The sequence below is a fragment of the Tamandua tetradactyla genome, chromosome 23, assembly GCF_023851605.1.
Source record: "Tamandua tetradactyla isolate mTamTet1 chromosome 23, mTamTet1.pri, whole genome shotgun sequence".
NCBI classification, from domain to species: Eukaryota; Metazoa; Chordata; class Mammalia; order Pilosa; family Myrmecophagidae; genus Tamandua; species Tamandua tetradactyla.
Window position 1 is genome coordinate 46,292,753 of NC_135349.1, and position 19,510 is coordinate 46,312,262.

At 37.8% G+C, this 19,510-nt stretch overlaps 1 protein-coding gene across 6 annotated transcripts in view; it reads right to left on the minus strand.

The window, feature by feature from the left end:
* The window catches only part of CLEC16A (C-type lectin domain containing 16A), a 285,111-nt gene that overhangs the window by 126,093 nt on the left and 139,508 nt on the right, over positions 1-19,510 (minus strand). For all 6 annotated transcript variants that reach the window (XM_077141803.1, XM_077141801.1, XM_077141802.1 and 3 more), the window contains one exon: positions 17,569-17,697. In XM_077141803.1, the coding sequence (XP_076997918.1) occupies positions 17,569-17,697 (129 nt within the window). The remainder of the gene's footprint in view (positions 1-17,568; positions 17,698-19,510) is intronic.

The window sequence follows — 19,510 nt, forward strand, 5'->3', positions numbered from 1 at the left end:
CCATACAGGCAGGGCAAGAAACAAGAAAACAAAAATTGAAAAATTCTCCTTTGTTAAACAAAACCTAAGCTAGAGTTCTAGAAAAAGCTGAACTGAATGTCAAAGAACAGAGAGACAACAAATTCATCCAGCAAGAAAACCCTAGGTAAAAGAATTGCAAGCAATATCCAGAATAAACTAATTAAGGTAATTAAATGCCTAGACACCTGCAAAAAATAACAAATCACACTAGGAAAACTGAAGATATGACCCAGTCAAAGTAACAAACCAACAGTTCAAATGAGATACAGGAGTTGAAACAATTAATTCAGAATGTACAAACAGACATGGAAAACCTCCTCAAAAATCAAATCAATGAATTCAGGGAGGATATAAAGAAGGAAAGGAATGAACAAAAAGAAGAAATCAAAAGTCTGAAAAAACAAATCACAGAATTTATGGGAATGAAAGGCATGGTAGAAGAGATGAAAAAAACAGTGGAAACCTACACTGGTAGATTTCAAGAGGTAGAAGATAGGATTAGTGAACTGGAGGATGGAACATCTGAAATCCAACAAAGCAAAAGAAAATATAAGGAAAAAAATGGAAAAATATGAGCAGGGACTCAGGGAATTGAATGACAACATGAAGCGCACGAATATATGTGTTGTGGGTTTACCAGCAGGAGAAGAGAAGGGAAAAGGAGGAGAAAAACTAATGGAGGAAATTATCACTGAAAATTTCCCAATTCTTACGAAAGACTTAAAATTACAGATCCAAGAAGTGCAGTATACCCCAAAGAGTACAGATCCAAATAGAAGTACTTCAAGACACTTACTAATCAGAATGTCAGAGGTCAAAGAGAAAGAGAAAGAGAGAATCTTGAAAGCAGCAAGAGAAAAGCAATTCATCACATACAAGGGAAGCCCAATAAGATAATGCGTAGATTTCTCAGCAGAAACCATGGAGGCGAGAAGACAGTGGGATGATATATGTAAATTACTAAAAGAGAAAAACTGCCAACCAAGAATTCTAGATCCAGCAAAGCTGTCCTTCAAAAATGAGGGGGAAATTAAAACAGTTTCGGGCAAAAAAATCACTGAGAGAATTTGTGACCAACAGACTGGATCTGCAAGAAATACTAAAGGGAGCACTAGAGGCAGATATGAAAAGACAGAAGAGAGAGGTGTGGAGAAGAGTGTAGAAAGGAAGACTATCAGTAAAGGTAAAAAGAAGGAAAATTAGATATGATATATAAAATTCAAAAGGCAAAATGGTAGAAGAAAGTATTACCCATACAGTAATAACACTAAATGTTAATGGATTAAACTCCGCAATCAAAAGACATAGACTGGCAGAATGGATTAAAAAACAGGACCCATCTATATGCTGTCTACAGGAAACACATCTTAAACCCAAAGATAAACATAGGTTGAAAGTGAAAGTTTGGGAAAAGATATTTCATGCAAATAACAATCAGAAAAGAGCAGGAGTAGCTATACTAATATCCAACAAATCAGACTTTAAATGTAAAACAGTTAAAAGAGACAAAGAAGGACACTATGCATTAATAAAAGGAACAACTCAACAGGAAGACATAACAATCATAAATATTTATGTACTGAGCCAGAATGCTCCAAAATACATGAGGTAAACACTGAAAACATTGAAAAGAGAAATAGACACATCTACCATTGTGCTGGTCTGAATCTGTGGTGGACCCCAGAAAAGTCATGCCCTTATTCAATATTGCTGAGTGGGAGCATTTTGATTGTTTCCATGAAGATGTGACCCACCCAATGGGTTAGATGATTAACATGGAGGTGCGTCTCTACCCATTGAAGGTGGAGTTGCTTGCTGGAATCCTTTAAAAGAGGAAACATTTTGGAGAGAGTCCCTTTTTGGTAGAGCCACATGAAAGCCAGGAGACGCTGCCATGTTTGCCATGTGCCCTTTCAGCTGAGAGAGAAACGTTGAACGTCACTGGCCTTCTTGAACCAAAGTATCTTTCCCCAGATGCCTTAAATTGGACATATCTATAGACTTGTTTTAATTGGGACATTTTCTCGGCCTTAGAACTGTAAACCAGCAACTTATTAAATTCCCCTTTTAAAAGCAATTCTGTTTCTGGTATACTGAATTCCGTCAGCTAGCAAACTAAAACAACCATAATAGTTGGAGACTTCAATTCCACACTCTCATCAATGAACAGAACATCTAGACAGAGGATCAATAAAGAAACAGAATTTGAATAATACAATAAATGAGCTAGACTTCACAGACATTTATAGGACATTACAGCCCACAATAGCAGGATACATCTTTTTCTCAAGTGCTCATGGATCATTCTCAAGGATAGGCCATATGCTGGGTCACAAAGCAATTCTCAATAAATTTAAAAAGACTGAAATCATACAAAACACGTTCTCAGATCATAAAGGAATGAAGTTGGAAATCAACTAAAGGCAGAGTGCCAGAAAATTCACAAATATGTGGAGGTTCAACAACACACTTTTAAACAACCAGTTGGCCAAGTATGAAATTACAAGACAAATCAGTAAATATCTCGAGGCAAATGAAAATGAAAACATAACATATCAAAACTTATGGATGCAGCAAAGGCAGTGCTAAGAGGGATATTTATTGCCCTAAATGCCTATATCAAAAAAGAAGAAAGGGCAAAAATCGAGGAATTAACTGTCCACTTGGAAGAAGTAGAGAAAGAACAGCCAACTAACCCTAAAGCAAGCAAAAGGAAAGAAATAATGAAGATTAGAGCAGAAATAAATGAAATTGAGAATATGAAAACAATTGAGAAAATCAACAAAACCAGAAGCTGGTTCTATGAGAAAATCAATAAGACTGATGGACCCTTAGTAAGACTGACAAAAAGAAGAGAGAGGATGCAAATAAATAAGATCAGAAATGGAAGAGGAGACATAACCACCGACTCATGGAAATAAAGGGAGTAATGACAGGATAATATGAACAACTTCATGCTAATAAACACGACAATGTAGATGAAATGGACAACTTTCTAGAAAGGCATGAGCAACCAACTTTGACTCAAGAAGAAATAGATGACCTCAACAAATCAATCACAAGTAAAGAAATTAAATCAGTCATTAAAAAGCTCCCCAAAAAGAAAAGTCCAGGACCAGACGGCTTCACAGGTGAATTCTACCAAACATTTAAGAAAGAATTAGTAACAATCCTGCTCAAACTCTTCAAAAAAATTGAAGAGGAGGGAAAGCTACCTAACTCATTCTATGAAGCCAACATCACTCTCATACCAAAGCCAGACAAAGATTGCAAAAAAAGAAAACTACAGACCAATCTCTCTAATGAATATAAATGCAAAAATCCTCAACAAAATTCTAGCAAATTGAATTCAGCAACACATTAAAAGAATTATACATTATGACCAAGTAGGATTCATTCCAGGTATGCAAGGATGATTCAACATAAGAAAATCAATTAATGTAATATACCATATCAACAAATCAAAGCAGAAAAACCACATGATCATCTCGATTGATGCAGAAAAGGCACTCGACAAAATTCAACATCCTTTCCTGTTGAAAACACTTCAAAGGATAGGAATAGAAGGGAACTTCCTCAAAATGATAAAGGGAATATATGAAAAACCCATAGCTAACATCATCCTCAATGGGGAAAAACCGAAAACTTTCAAATCAGGAACAAGACAAGGATGTCCACTATCACCACTGTTATTCAACACTGTGTTGGAAGTTCTAGCCAGAGCAATTAGACAAGAAAAAGAAATACAAGGCATCAAAATTGGAAAGGAAGAAGTAAAACTCTCACTGTTTGCAGATGATATGATACTATATGTCAAAAACCCTGAAAAATCCAGAGCAAAACTACTAGAGCTAATAAATGAGTACAGCAAAGTGGCAGGTTATAAGATCAACACTCAAAAATCTGTAGTGTTTCTATACACTAGTAATGAACAATCTGAGGGGGAAATCAAGAAAAGAATTTCATTTACAATTGCAACCAAAAGAATAAAATATTTAGGAATAAATTTAGCTAAAGAGACAAAAGGCCTATAAAGAAAACTACAAGATATTTTAAAAGAAATCACAGAAGACCTAAATAGAGGGAAGGGCATACTATATTCATGGATTGGAAGACTAAATACAGTTAAGATGTCAATTCTACCTAAATTGATTTACAGATTCAATGCAATACCAATTAAAATCCCAAAAAATTACTTTTCAGAAATAGAAAAACCAATAACCAAATTTATCTGGAAGGGCAGTGTGCCGTGAAGAGCTAAAAGTATCCTGAGAAAAAAAAAAGAAGTTTCATGCTGCCTGACTTTAAGGCATATTATGAAGCTACAGTGGTCAAAACAGCATGGTACTGGCATAAAGATAGATATACTGACCAATGGAATAGAATAGAGTGTTCAGATATATACCCTCTCATTTATGGACAGCTGATCTTTGATAAGGGAGTCAGGCCAACTCACCTGGGACAGAACAGTCTCTTCAATAAATGGTGCCTAGAGAACTGGATATACATATGCAAAAGAATGAAAGAGGACCCATATCTCACACCCTATATAAAAATTAATTCAAAATGGATCAAAGACCTAAACATTAGATCTAAGACCATAAAACTGTAGGAAGAAAATGTAGGGAAATATCTTATAAATCTTATACTAGGAGGCAGTTTCCTAGACCTTACACCCAAAGCAAGAGCAATCAAGAAATAAATAAATAAATGGGAGCTCCTCAAAATTAAACACTTGCACATCAAAGAACTTTGTCAAGAAAGAAAAAAGACAGCCTACACAATGGGAAACAATATTTGCAAATGATATATCAGATAAAGGTCTAGTATCCAGAATTTATAAAGAGATTGTTAAACTCAACAACAAAAAGACAGCCAACCCAATTACAAAACGGGCAAAAGACTTGAACAGACACCTATCAGAAGAGGAAATACAAATGGCCAAAAGGCACATGAAGAGATGTTCAACTTCCCTGGCTATTAGAGAAATGCAAATCAAAATCACAATGAGATATCATCTCACATCCACTAGAATGGCCATTATCAATAAAACAGAAAATGACAAATGCTGGAGAGGATGTGGAGAAAGAGGCACACTTATCCACTGTTGGTGGGAACGTCAAATGGTATAACCACTGTGGAAGGCACTTTGGCGGTTCCTCAAAAAGCTAAATATAGAATTGCCATATGCCCCCATAATACTATTGCTAGGTATCTACCCAGAGGAATTGAGGGCAAGGACACAAACAGACATTTGCACACCAATGTTTATAGAGCATTATTTACAATTGCTAAGAGATGGAAACAGCCAAAATGTCCATCAACAGAGGCGTGACTAAACAAACTATGGTATATACATATGATGGAATATTATGCAGCCGTAAGACAGAATAAAGCTATGAAGTATGTAACAACATGGATGGACCTTAAGGACATTAACCAGAAACAAAAGGACAAATACTGTATGGTCTCACTGATATGAAATGACATCATATGTGAATAAACTTGGAGAATTTCATTGGTAACAGAGACCATCAGGAGGTAGAAATAGGGTAAGATATTGGGTAATTGGAGCTGAAGGGATACAGATTGTGCTACAGGATTGAATGTAAAAACTCAGAAATGGACAGCACAATACTACCTAACTGTAATACAAGTATGTTAAAATACTGAATGAAGCTGCATGTGAGAATGATAGAGGGAGGAGGGCTGGGAGCACAAATGAAATCAGAAACAAAGATAGACGATAAAGACTGAGATGGTATAATCTAGGAATGCCTAGAGTGTATAATGATAGTGACTAAATGTACAGATATAAAAAATGTTTTTGCATGAGGAAGAACAAAGGAATATCATTTACTGCAGGGTGCAGAAAATAGATGGTAATTAATATTTAAAAATTTTACCTTATGTGTGAGACTAAAGTAAAAAATATTTGGTATAAAATTTATATTTGACTAGTGCATTTCCTAATATAACTTATGTAGACAGCTTAATTGAATACCATAAGTACATGGAACCTTGAGTAGGACATGAGATTTTGTTGGTTTGTCCAGAATGATGCCCCGATAAATCCAGAGTGATTTGAACAGTGAATAAAAAGTATCTGCAAAGTCCCCTTCGGGGAATAGTGAGAAAGGGGGAAAATTCAGCTTCCCTAAGTTGAATTCTTGATATTCTCACAAGCAGTGTGGACAATCAAAGCTATAGGCTGAGCCCCCAATCTTGGGTTTGTTCATATGAAACTTAACTCCACAAAGGACAGGTTAAGCCTACTCAAAATTAGGCCTAAGAGTCACCCCCAAGAGAACCTCTTTTGTTGCTCAGATGTGGCCTCTCTCTCCAGCCAACACAACAAGCAAACTCACCACCCTCCCCCTGCCTACATGGGACATGACTCCCAGGGGTGTGGACCTTCCTGGCAATGTGGGACAGAAATCCTGGAATGAGCTGAGACTCAGCACCAAGGGATTAAGAAAACCTTCTCGACCAAAAGGGGAAAGAATGAAAAGAGACAAAAAAAATGTCTATGGCTGAGAGATTCCAGAGTTGAGAGGTTATCCTGGAGGTTATTCTTATGCATTAAATAGATATCACCTTTTTAGTCAAGATGTAATAGAGAGGCTGGGGGGAACTGCCCGAAAATGTAGAGCTGTGTTCCAGTAGTCATGTTTCTTGATGATGATTATATAATGATACAGCTTACACAATGTGACTGAGTGATTGTAAAAACCTTGTGTCTGATGCTCCTTTTATCTACCTTGTCAACAGACGAGTAGAACATATGGAATAAAAATAAGTAATAGGGGGAACAAATGTTAAAATAAATTTAGTTTGAAATGCTCGTGATCAATGAAAGGGAGAGGTAAGGGGTATGGTATGTATATATATATATTTTTTTTTTCTGTTTTCGTTTTATTTCTTTTTCTGTTGTCTTTTCATTTCTTTTTTCTGAATTGATGCAAATGTTCTAAGAAATGATCATGATGATGTATATGCAACTATATGATGATATTGTGAATTACTGATTATATATGTAGAACGGAAAGATCAAAATAGGAAAAAAATAAAATAAATACGGATTAAAATAAAGAAATAATAGAGGGAGATAGAGGGTAAAAACTGGGTAGACTGAAATACTGTGAGTCAATGTGAAGGAGGAGTAAGGGGTACGGAATGTATGAGTTCTTTTTTCTTCTTTTTATTTCTTTTTTGGAGTGATACAAGTATTTTAGAAATGATCATGGTGAAGAATACACAACCATGCAATGATATTGTGAGCCACTAATTGTATAATATGTTTGGACTATATGTGTGTGGCTATTTCTCAATAAAAAATTTTTTTTTAAGTGTACTTCTTATGTAACAATATGGATGGACCTTGAGAACATTATGCTCAGTCAGATTAGCCAAAAAGAAAAGGAGAAATACTGTATGGTCTCACTGATATGAACTAACATTAATGAGTGAACTTGGAGAATTTCAGTTAAGAACAGAGACCCTCAGAAGATAGAAATAGGGTAGATATTGGGTAATTGAGCTGAAGGGACACAGATTGTGCAACAGAATTGATTGTAAAAATTCAGAAATGGATAGCACAATACTACCTCTAATACAAAAATGTTAGAACACTGAATGAAGCTGAATGTAAAAATAATAGAGGGAGGAGGGCTGGGGGCACAAATGAAATCCGAAGGAAAGATAGATGATAAAGACTGAGATGGTATAATCTAGGAATGCCAAGAGTGTACAATGATAATGACGAAATGTACAAATTAAAAAATGTTTTTGCATGAGGAAGAACAAAGGAATGTTTACATTGCAAGGTGCTGAAAATAGATGGTAATTCATAATTTAAAACTTTAACTTACGTGTGAGATTAAAGCAAAAAATGTTTATTTGGTACAAAATTTATATTTTTGACTAGTGCATCTCCTAAAATAACTGAATACCATAAGTACATGAAACCTTGAATAGGGCATGAGATTTTGAAGATTCGTCCAGAGTGATGCCCTCATAAATCCCAGAGTGATTTGAACAGTGAATAAAAAAAAAAAATATTTGCAAAGTCCCCTTGGGGGAATGGTGAGAGTGAAAATTCAACTTCCCCATTTGGAGAAGGCCTGATATTGTTGCAAGCAGTGAAGACAACAAAATCAATAGGCTGAGCCCTCGTTCTTGGGGTCTGTTTATATGAAACTTATCCCCACAAAGGACGGGTAAGCCTACTTAAAATTAGGCCTAAGAGTCATCCCAAGAGAACCTCTTTTGTTGCTCAGATGCGGCCTCTCTCTCAGCCAACAGGACAAGCAAACTCACTGCCTTTCCTCTGTCTACGTGGGACATGACTCCCAGGGGTGTGGACCTTCCTGGCAACATGGAACAGAAATCCTAGAATGAGCTGGGACTCAGCATCAAGGGATTGAGAAAACCTTCTCGACTGAAAGGGGGAAGACAGAAATGAGACAAAATAAAGTGTCAGTGGCTGAGAGATTTCAAACAGAGTCAAGAAGTTATCCTGGAGGATATTCTTACATGTTCTATAGATAATCCCTTTTTAATTTTAGTTGTATTAGAGAGGCTAGAGGGAAGTGCCTGAAACTGTAGAGCTGTGTTCCAGTAACCATGTTTCTTTAAGATGATTGCATAATGATATAGCCTTCACAAAGTGACTTTGCGATTGTGAAAATCTTGTTCTGATGCTCCTTTTATCTATGGTATGGACAAATGAGCAAAAAATATGCATTGAGCTGGTGATCAGTGACGGGGAGGGGTGGGGGGTATGGTATGTATGAATTTTTATCTGTTTTCTTTTTATTTCTTTTTCTGAATAGATGCAAATGTTCTAAGAAATGATCATGATGATGAATATGCAACTATGTGACGATATTGTGAATTACTGATTATATATGTAGAACAGAATGATCAAAAGTTAGAATGTTTGCATTTGGTGTTTTTTTTTGGTATTTTAAGTAAAAATCTAAAATTGTGGATTGTAACCCATACCGAACTCTGAAGTCTGTTCTACAACAAATTGTTGTGCTGTGATTTGAATTTTATTGCTTTTTTGTATATATGTTATTTTTCATAAAAAAGAAAAAAAAGTCAATTGTGATGATAAAAAATATTTATTCCTTCTAGTCTCCTATATTCTGGAGCAGTTAGAAGGAAAAATCTAAGAGGAGGTATGGTAGCCCCTGACAAACTCTGGGATCTGTCCTGTAACTATTTGTTGAAGAGCGCTTTGAAAACTATTGCTCTTTTCTTTCTTTGCTTTGAATACATGCCATACATTAAAACAGTTTAAAAAAACAAAAAAAAAAAGTAGTTGCAAATCTCCCTTGGGGGACTGGGGAGAAAGGAGGAAATATTCAATTTCCTCATTTGGGGAATTCCCGATATTCTCACAAGCAGTGGAGACAACCAATTCAATAGGCTAAGTCCTCAATCTTGGGGTTTGCGTCTATGAAATTTATTCCTCCAAAGAAGAAGCTAAGCCTACTATAATTATGCCTGAGAGTCACCCCTGGAGAACCTCTTTCATTGCTCAGATGTGGTCTCTCTCTCTCTAAGCCAACTAGGAGGTGAATTCACTGTCCTCCACCCTAAGTAGGACATGATTCCCAGGGATGTAAATCCCTCTGGCAAAGTGAGACAGGATTCCTGGGATGAGCTGGGACCTGGTATCATAGGATTGAGAAAGGCTTCTTGACTAAATAGGGGAAAAGAAAAATGAGACAAAATAAAATTTCAGTGGCTGAGAGATAACAGAGTTGAGAGGTTATTCTGGAGGTTATTCTTATGCATCATATAGGTGTCTCTTTTAAGTTTATAGTGTATTGGGAAGTGTAGAGGGAAGTACCTGAAACTGTTGAGCTGGATTCCAGTAGCCTTGATCCTTGAAAACGACTGTACAATTATATAGCTTTTGCAGTGTGACTGTGTGATTATGAAAACCTTGTATCTGATGCTCCTTTTACAGGGTATGAACAGATAAGTAAAAAAAAATAAGGATAAGAAAAAATAAATAATTGGGTAGATTAAAATACAGGTGGTCAATGAGAGGGAGGGGTAAGGAGTATGGAATGTATGAGTTTTTTCTTTTTATTTCTTTTTCTAGAGTGATGCAAATGTTGTAACAATGATCATGGTGATGAATACACAACTATAGTGATGATATTGTGAGCCAATGATTGTGTACCTTGGATGGACTGTATGTGCGTGAGGATTTCTCAATTAAAAAAAAAGTGAACAGAGCTTAAGAGACTTGTGGGATACTACCAGGCATACCAAGATAGGCACTTTTAGAGTCCCAGAAGGAGAAGAAAGAGAGGGCACAGGAGGAATATTCAAAGATATAATGGCAGAAAACTTCCTAAATTTAATGACGACACAAATATGTACATCCAAGAAGCCGAATGAACCCCAAATTTAATAAACTCGAAGAGAACCATGTCCAGGCAGATAGTAATCAAACTGTCTATTGCCAAGGGCAAGAAGAAAGTCCGGAAAGCTGAAAGAGATAAGCAGGGTGTTATGTACAAGCAAATCCAATAAGATTAAACCCTGATTTCTCACCAGAAACTATGAGGGCAGCAAGGCAGTGTGATGAAGTAATTTAAGTGCTGAAAGAAATAATTGCCAACCAAGAATTTTACATCCAGTGAGACTGTCTTTCAAAAATGAGAGAGAGATTAAGACATTCCCAGATAAGCAAAAGCTGAGGGAGTTTGTCACCACTAGACCTGCCACACAGGCAATGCGCCAAAAGGAGTTCTTCAGACTAGAAAAAGGATGCTAGATAGTGGATTGAAGCAGCATAAAGAAGTAAAGACCTACGGTAAAGGTGACCATATGGGTAATTATAAATGGAAGTATTATTGTGTTGTACTATTGAGCATATAACTCCACTTTTTTCTCCCGTTTCTAAAATGCAAATGCATAAAAAGTATGATAAATTTACAGCTTGGGACATAAAATTTATAAAGATATAATGCATAACAAAAAGGTGAAGGACAGAGGGGTATAGGAACATATATGTGTGTGTATGTTTTTGAAGTTAAGTGGATATGAAATCAAACATGATTGTTATATATTTAGAATATTAGATTTAAGTCCCATGGGAACCACAAAGAAAACATATTTTATATATATAGAAAGAAATGAGAAGGGAGACAAAATGAGACAATACAAAAAAATCAAATAAATATGAAAGTAAGCATTAACAGAAGAACTAAGGGACCAAAATGGTTTAAAACTTACAAAGGCCAAACAGCAAAGTAGCAGAAAAGAGTTCTGTATTATCAGTAGTTGCTTTAAATGTAAAGGAATTAAACTCTTCAAACAAAATGGAGAGATTGGCAGAATGGATAAAAAATCATGACCCAACTACATGGTATTTATAAGTGTCTCATATTGAATTCAAATTCATAAATATGTTGAAAGTTAAAGCATATAAAAATATACTCTAAAAACAATAACCAAAGAGAACTGGGGCAGCTATACTAATTTCACATAAAACAGACTTTAAGTCAAAAACTTAAACTGTTACAAAGGACATAAATACTAAAAGTTCAACAAGAAGACATAACAATTATATGTGCACATAAAGGTAGAGCCCAAAATATACGAAGTAAATACTGACAGATTTGAAGTGAGAAACACATGGTTCTACATTAATAGTAGGAGACCTCAATTTATCATTTTCAATAATGAAACATTAATGTAACAGTGACAAAGAAAAAAAAGGGAGAGGACACAAATAAAATAAAATGAAACAGGACCATTACTACAGACCCTATAGAAATAAAAAGATTTACAAGAAGATTCTATGAAGAAGAGCTCAACAAATTAGGTAATATAGATGAAATGGACAAACCCCTTGCAAAAAACTGAAGAGGCAGGAACACTCCCTAATTCATTCTATGAGGCTAATATCACCCTAATAGCAAAGCTATATAGATATATCACAAGAAAAGAAAATTATAGACCAATGTCCCTAATGAATAAAGATGCAAACATCCTCAACATATTACTAGCAACCTGAATCCAACAGCACATTAAAAGAATTATATACCTTGATCAAGTGGGATTTATCCAAGATACACAAGGGTGGTTCAGCATAAGAAAATCAATCACTATAATAATACCATAATAACAGAATCAAAGACAAAAACCACATGATCAACTCAATTGACTATAAAAGGCACTTGACACAATCCAGCATTCCTTCTTCATAAAAACACTTAGAAAGCTAGGAATAGAAGGGAACTTCGTCAACATGATATACAGCATATATGAAACCCCAGAGCTAATGTCATACTCATTGGTGAAAGATGAAGAATAAGACAAGGATGCTCATTTCCACTGCTATTATTTAACACTGTACTGGAAGTTCTAGCCAGAGCTAGAATTAGGCAAGAAAAAAAAAGGCATCCAAATTGGAAAGGAAGAAGTAACACTTTTCTATTTGCAGATAACATGAGCCTATATTTAGAAAATTCTGAAAAATCCACAACAAAGCTACTAGAGCTGATAAATTCAGCAAGGTGGTGAGATACAAGAGCAACATGCAAAAATCAGTAATGTTTCTATATACTAGCAAATGAACAATCTGGAAAGGAAACCAAGAAAAAAATTCCATTTAAATACCAACTAAAAGAATGAAATATCTAGGAATAAATTTAACCAAGGCCATAAAACACTTATACATGGGAAGTTATAAAACATTGTTGAAAGAATTAAAGGAGACCTAAATGAATGGAAGGATACTGTGTTCATAGATTGGAAGGCTAAATATTGTTAGATATCAATCTTACCCAAAGTGATTTACACATTCAATCCAATCCCAATCAAAATTCCAACTGCCTTCTTTGCAGATATGGAAAAGCCAATCATCAAATTTATATGGAAGGGCAAGGGTTCTCAAACAACCAAAACGATCTTAAAAAAGAACGAAGTTAGAGGACTCACACTTCCTGATCGTAAAACTTATTACAAAGTCACAATTAAAACATCATGGTACTGGCACAAGGACAAGAGATACAGACCAATATAACTGAACCAAGAGCTCAGAAATCAATTCTCACATCTATGGCCAACTGACTTTTTTTTTTTTTTTTGCATGGGTAGGCTCTGGAAATCAAACCTGGTCTCCGGCATGGCAGGCAAGAATTCTGTCACTGAGCCACTATAGCACTGCCCCTGACCAATTGATTTTGACAAGGGTGCCAAGTCCACTCAGTGCGGAAACAATAGTCTCTACAACAAATAATGCAAGGAAAACCTGATCTACATATGCAGAAGAATGAAGGGTGACCTCTACCACATACTATATACAAACATTAATTCAAAATAGATCAAAGACCTAATATAAGAACCAAAAGTATTAAACTCCTAAAAGAAAACAAAGGGAAGCTCTCTCAGGACCTTGCGTTAGGCAATGGTTTTTTAGACTTTACACCAACAGCATGAGCAACAAAAGAAAAAAGTAGATTAATGGGACTTCATCAAAATTAAAAATTTTTTGCATCAAAGGACTTTATCACAAAGTAAAACACAACCTACAGAATGGGAGAAAATATGTGGAAACCACACATCTGAAAGTATTTACTATCCAGAATATATAAAGAAATCTAGAACTCAAAAACCAAATGACAAACAACTCAAATAAAAAATAAGTAAAAAACATGAATGGATATTTCTCCAAAGAAGATATTCAAATATCCAAAGAGCACATGAAATGATGTCAACATCATTAGCCATTAGGGAGATGCAAATCAAAACCACAATGAGATACCATTTCAACCCATTAGAATGGCTACTATTAAAAAGTGGAAAATAAAGTACTGCAGAGGATATGGAGAAATAGGAAACTTCATTTATTTTTGGTTTAAATGTAAAATATAGCCACTGTGGAAAACAGTTTGGTGGTTCCTCAGAAGATACAGAATTACCAAATGACCCAGTCATTCCTCTTCTAGGCATATATCCCAAAGAATTAAAAGCAGGGGCTCAAACAGATATTTTCACACTGATGTTCATAGTGGCATTATTCACAATGCCAAAACATGGAAGCAACTCAAGTATTAATCAATAGAAGAATGGATAAATAAAAATGCGGTATATATATACACAATGGAATACTATTCATCCATAAAAGGGAATGCAGTTCTGATATATGAGACAACATGGATGAACCTTGAAGACATCATGTTGAGTGAAATAAGCCAGATACAAGAGGACAAATATTGTATGACATTGGTGATATGAAATAAATAGAAGAAGCAAATTCATGGATTCAGAAACTAGAATACAGGTTACCAGGCACTGGGTAGGGGGAAATAGGGAATGGGGAGTTAATGTTTAATTGGTACAGAGTTCCATTTGGGATGATGGAAAAATTTTCATAACAGACAGTGGTTATGGTACTACAACATTGTGAACATAATTAACAGTACTAAATTACATATTTGAATTTGGGGTAAAGGGTAAATTTGAGGTTGTATACATATTACTAGAATAAAATAATTTTTTTAAAAAAGAACATAGGCCTGTACAACATCAACAGTGAACCCGAATGTAAACTATGGATTACAGTTAATAGTACAATTATAACAATATTCTTTCATCAGTTGTAACAAAGGTGCCACACAAATGCAAAGTGTTAATATAATAGGGGAAAGTATGTATTTACGTGGGAGGGGGGATATGGGAACTCTATTTTCTGCATGATTTTTTGGTGTACCTACAATTTCTTTAACAAAGAATTTTTTTTTAAAGCTGTATTAAAACCTGGATTAACTTTTAAGCTACAGTGAAAAGAGAAAAATACCAGGCATTCACTATACAACCCTGAAAAGAAGTGTCTGCAAACAAAGATAAGAGGGCGACACAAAAAAATGGCTAAGGATTTGTTTAGGGTGAGAAAATCAAGGGAAATTCTTTTCCTCTACTTTCCAAACTTTTTGAGATGTTATTATTTTTCAAGTGCATAATTCACAACCAAAAAGTAAAGCAAAGTACCCTAAAGTCAACAGCGATAAACATAAAAACTGACTGTGGTTTAACAAGGGAACCAGGGAAACAGAATGCAGGGACAAATAAAATCTTGTGTAAATACATTTATTCCATGATGGCTTCCAAAATTACTAGACAAACACAGTATCTTCAATTCAGATTTGATATTTACCAAAAAATCCTTTAAGTCTCTATCCTTGCACCTTGTACAATACACCTAGAAAATGCTCCACAAATACGTTAAATGAAAGAACGGTGAAATTTGCAAAATGCAGAAAACATGACTTTATTACCAGATGTTTGGCCATGACCTGCAATGGTCTGCCCACTCCTCTGCAGGCTCCCCTCCACCTCATCCCCTCACTCCAGTTATCCTGCTCCTTGAACATGCCACCCTTTCTTCTCATCTTGGCGACTTTGCATTTGCATTCCCTCTGTCTGCAAAGTTATTCCTTTAACTTTGCATGGTTGGCTCCTTCTCATTCTTCAGGTTTCACCTCTAATGTCATCTCTGCAGAGTAGCTTTTCCTGACCACTCTATCCAAAAGTGATAACCCCATGTTGCTGTGTCCCCCTCAGGCCATTTCTTTCCTCCATAGCCTTTACTTTATTGTCTTGCCTGGTGTCATGTTCCAAAAGGCAGGGACAGCTGCCTTGTTCCCTTCTCCCCTAGGCACAGTGCAGCACCTGGCACACAGTAGGAATCCAGAAGCTCTTTGATGAATGCATGAATGAATATTTCACAAGTTAGAAATGCTTTACTAGTATGGGTTGTCTGAACTTTGGCAAGCCCTCAAGAAAAACAAAGGGTAGGATTCTAAAAAGGATCAGCCTCGTAAAAGTTAAAACAAGTCTACCTAGTGCAAAGAAACAAAACAACAAAACCTTTCAATCCAAAAGGATGAAATGGAATGTTCTTTGGATACAAGCAAAAAACTTCAAACAAACCACATAAACCCTCAATTGCTTGCTAAACCATATATTTCCTTTAGCTCAAATTCAAAGCATACTGGTATGTTCAGATGTCTGAAGTGGGCTTCAGGAGCTAAGTTTCTGAATGATTCCAGACATCTGCCTTGTGACAAGAAATAGACTGAGGTGAGTGGCCAAAATTTCCCCTCAGAAATTGATTCAAGTCACCACAGTAAGTTTCTCTAAAGTGGATGGCTCTGCTTGGAGGTGGCTTACTCTTGCACCTCTAGTTTATATCTATTTACTTTAGTTTATATCATTCTGCCACCTTCTCCCTGGCACTAAACCTGCAGATCCTGGGATTTAAGATTTGCTTTTGTAAACTTGTAAGATAGACAAAGGCATAAGAAGAGGCCTCAGAGAAGCCCAGATGTTCCCAGGGGTTCTGTTTGTGCTTCAGTAAGCCATATGGGTGGTGACCCCATCTAGGGCAAGGGAGGTAGGCAGCACAGCCCCAGGGAACTTGCAACTAAATGAAAGGCACTGGGCAGAGGGAAGAAAAGTACTATTGTCAATGACCTATGACTGGCCTTTTGCCTTTAGTGCTCAAGATTATCTCTGGAAACAATGAATGAAATTGTGTGACTAGCCAGCAGGGCTTGCAGGGCTGGCTGGGGACATGTGGAGGGCAGGTATGGGTAGCTTAGACAGGGTGGGTCCTGTGGTGAGGTCTGTGGTTTGGTTAGACAGAGAATGAGGATCAACTTAGACACATCGTCTGATTTCCTTTGCACCTCTAAGGCTTCTGAGGCAAAGTCGCCAGCTGGGAGGAGGAAGGCCACAGAACTCTCTTATCCAAGGTGGACATAGCAGGTCACCACTCCTGCTTTTAAAAACCAAAACTCCTCAGATGCTTTGGTAACGCAAAGCTGAGGGCAATGAGTTCCTCTTAATGATCCCCTAACATTTACTGTCTCTAGGGAATGATTTTCTAGGCAAAGGTTAGGGTGCTTTCCAAGAAAGCAACTGTGATCTTACAAGGGAGATAAAATACCGTGAACAGCCTTGCTGAGACTGCTTCCTAGAGTGACTGCTTCAGAAAAAAAAAAGTGCTGATAACGGAAGCAGTCTCCAGATGGGTTCTGAGAATTAATCTGCTCTTCATACACATCTCTGCCACAGGCCAGTGAGACTCACAATTTCATTTGCGTGCTTAACCCCATAATCAGTCCTTAACATCACACCATCTTCTGGGGGTCCCAAGTGTATCTGGCTAAGATGTCACACCAGACTCACCTCCACTGTGCTTGCTGTGCTCAGCCAACCCCAACCTCTGGCCTTCTGCTCCCAGAGCTCAGGAATGGTGCTGTGCTGTGCACTAGCAAAGGCAGCCTGCTGCAAGCCACATCCAGGGCCAGAAGAGATGGAATTCCAGAACAACACTCTGGAGAGCTACACCCAGAGGCAGGTAGGGGAGGTGGTGGTGGAGATGGGCCCTACCCACTACCTCCTCACTGGGAAATGGGCTCTTGACTTGATCTGAGACCTGCTCCCTCTGCCCTAAGGGTAGGTCTCAGGGCCAATTCCCAGGAGAGAACTGGCACAGCACTCACTCACCCGTCGGGTCTTTTCCACGTCACCGCATGGCAAACGCTTCACAAAGTCAATGCCTGTCAGCGGCGTGCCCGTTGGAGGCAGAAGGATGGAGGCATCCATCATGAGATACTCCACGTTCATGGGCTTCATCTAGGAAGGAGACATGGCGGGAAACCTCAGTGAAGGTCACTCACTCAAAGGTGGAAGAGGATGGGACAAATTTCCCAGGCCTCTCACCTTCCCCTAATGAGTAAATAAGTAAATCTCTACTCTGGATTTAGATTGAAGTAACGCCTAGGAACAGCCAGAAGTAGGAGATACTGCCATTTTGGTTTTCTAATTTGCAGATTTTCCCTTTACTTGAACCAACAGCTCAGACCCTCTTGAGAAGCTGCTTCCCCACTATGAAAAGTTTTACTCTCATCCTCCTTTCCCCTCCAACACAGCATGGGTAGAGGTTCTTGCTAAGGAGGTGGGTCTATTAGGGCAGCATACAGCTAGGAGGGTGAGCCTGTCTCTTATCTGCTTCCTCACTGTCCTTGCAATGATGATGACAATGACCACCAAGAGTAGCAGCAACTCCCCTTTAATGTGCGCTGACCATAAGGTAAGGCTGGGAGCTAAAGGCTTTGAGTGCTCACTCATGTTTAAGCCTCTGAACAGCTCTAGAGGAGATGTTTCCCAATTTGCTGAGGGGAAAACTGAGGTTCAAAGAAGGTGAGCAATGGATCTAGGATCAACTGGCTATCTGGTGGCAGAGCCAAGACATAAATCTAGGCAGGCTTTGCCGCCAAGCTCCATGATTTCTACCACCCAATCAGCATTCCCTCTCCCTTCCCCATCGTGTCCACATCCTCTCTGTAATGACATAACATACATTTGCATAGCATCCACTTGGTGCCTGGGACCTGCCGGGCCCACCTTTTCCTTGAGGGTGGGTATTGGTGCTGTCCCACATACAGGGGGGAGCTGAGTTTCAGGGAGGAAGGAACAGCCCATAGGCACCAGGCCTGAAAGGGGCAGAGCTCCCTGACATCTACCACCGCACCACCTCCCTGAAGCCTTTTCTGATTACTAAGATGCCTAGAATCATCTACCCTTGTTTAGAGCTCTTTCCTGCTTTAGGAACAACCATTTAATGCATACATGTTTCTGAACACGGACACTTCATTTACCTGGTTTCATAAAGGACTGACACTTCATAAATTTTCTACAGAATCAATTTTACTCCTTCAGGTATAACTAGTTTTCTTTTTTTTTGTTTCAATTTTTTTTTTCAGAAAGGATGCAGTGAGGACCTCACTGTCCAGATACATGGCGAACTGGCCAGGATGCCAAGCAGATACATTGCCCACACTGTTTGCCTTTTTGTTTTTGACATTTTAAGCACTTTTTTTACCTGGGTCTGGGGTACACCATTCCAAACCCCATCATCCCAAGGCAGATGGTGGCATAGCCTCTAGTAGTGCCTTCTCAACTCCTGTCTGCTCGGTTCCACTGCTCTTAGCATACTCAGAAAGGCCCCTGCAGCCTGCTGCTCTGGGAAGAGTCAGCTACTGGCTCATTAAACAGGAGGCACTGGGACAAAAGTAAGTGAAGGGCCAAAGACATAGCTCTGGCTCCGTTACAGAGGCTTCCATGAGTGCTTCAGCAGCATCCAAGGGCCCACCCCACTTTGTTTTGCTCAGTGGCTCCAGTCCTGAAGACTAAGCTGAGGACTGACCTTCAGATACAGAGTCTAGGGGAATGTTGCTCCTTTATTTCTCGAGTGCCAAGTACTGTGCAGGACACATGATAAGTGCTTGATTAAAACAAACATGCAGGGTGGTATGATGGTGGCTCAGTGGCAGAATGCTTGCCTGCCATGCTGAAGACCTGGGTTCAATTCCTGGTGCCTGGCCATGCAAAAAAAAAAAAAAACCCATGCAAAATGCAAGGAAGCTCCTTAAGGTGGGAGGGAAAG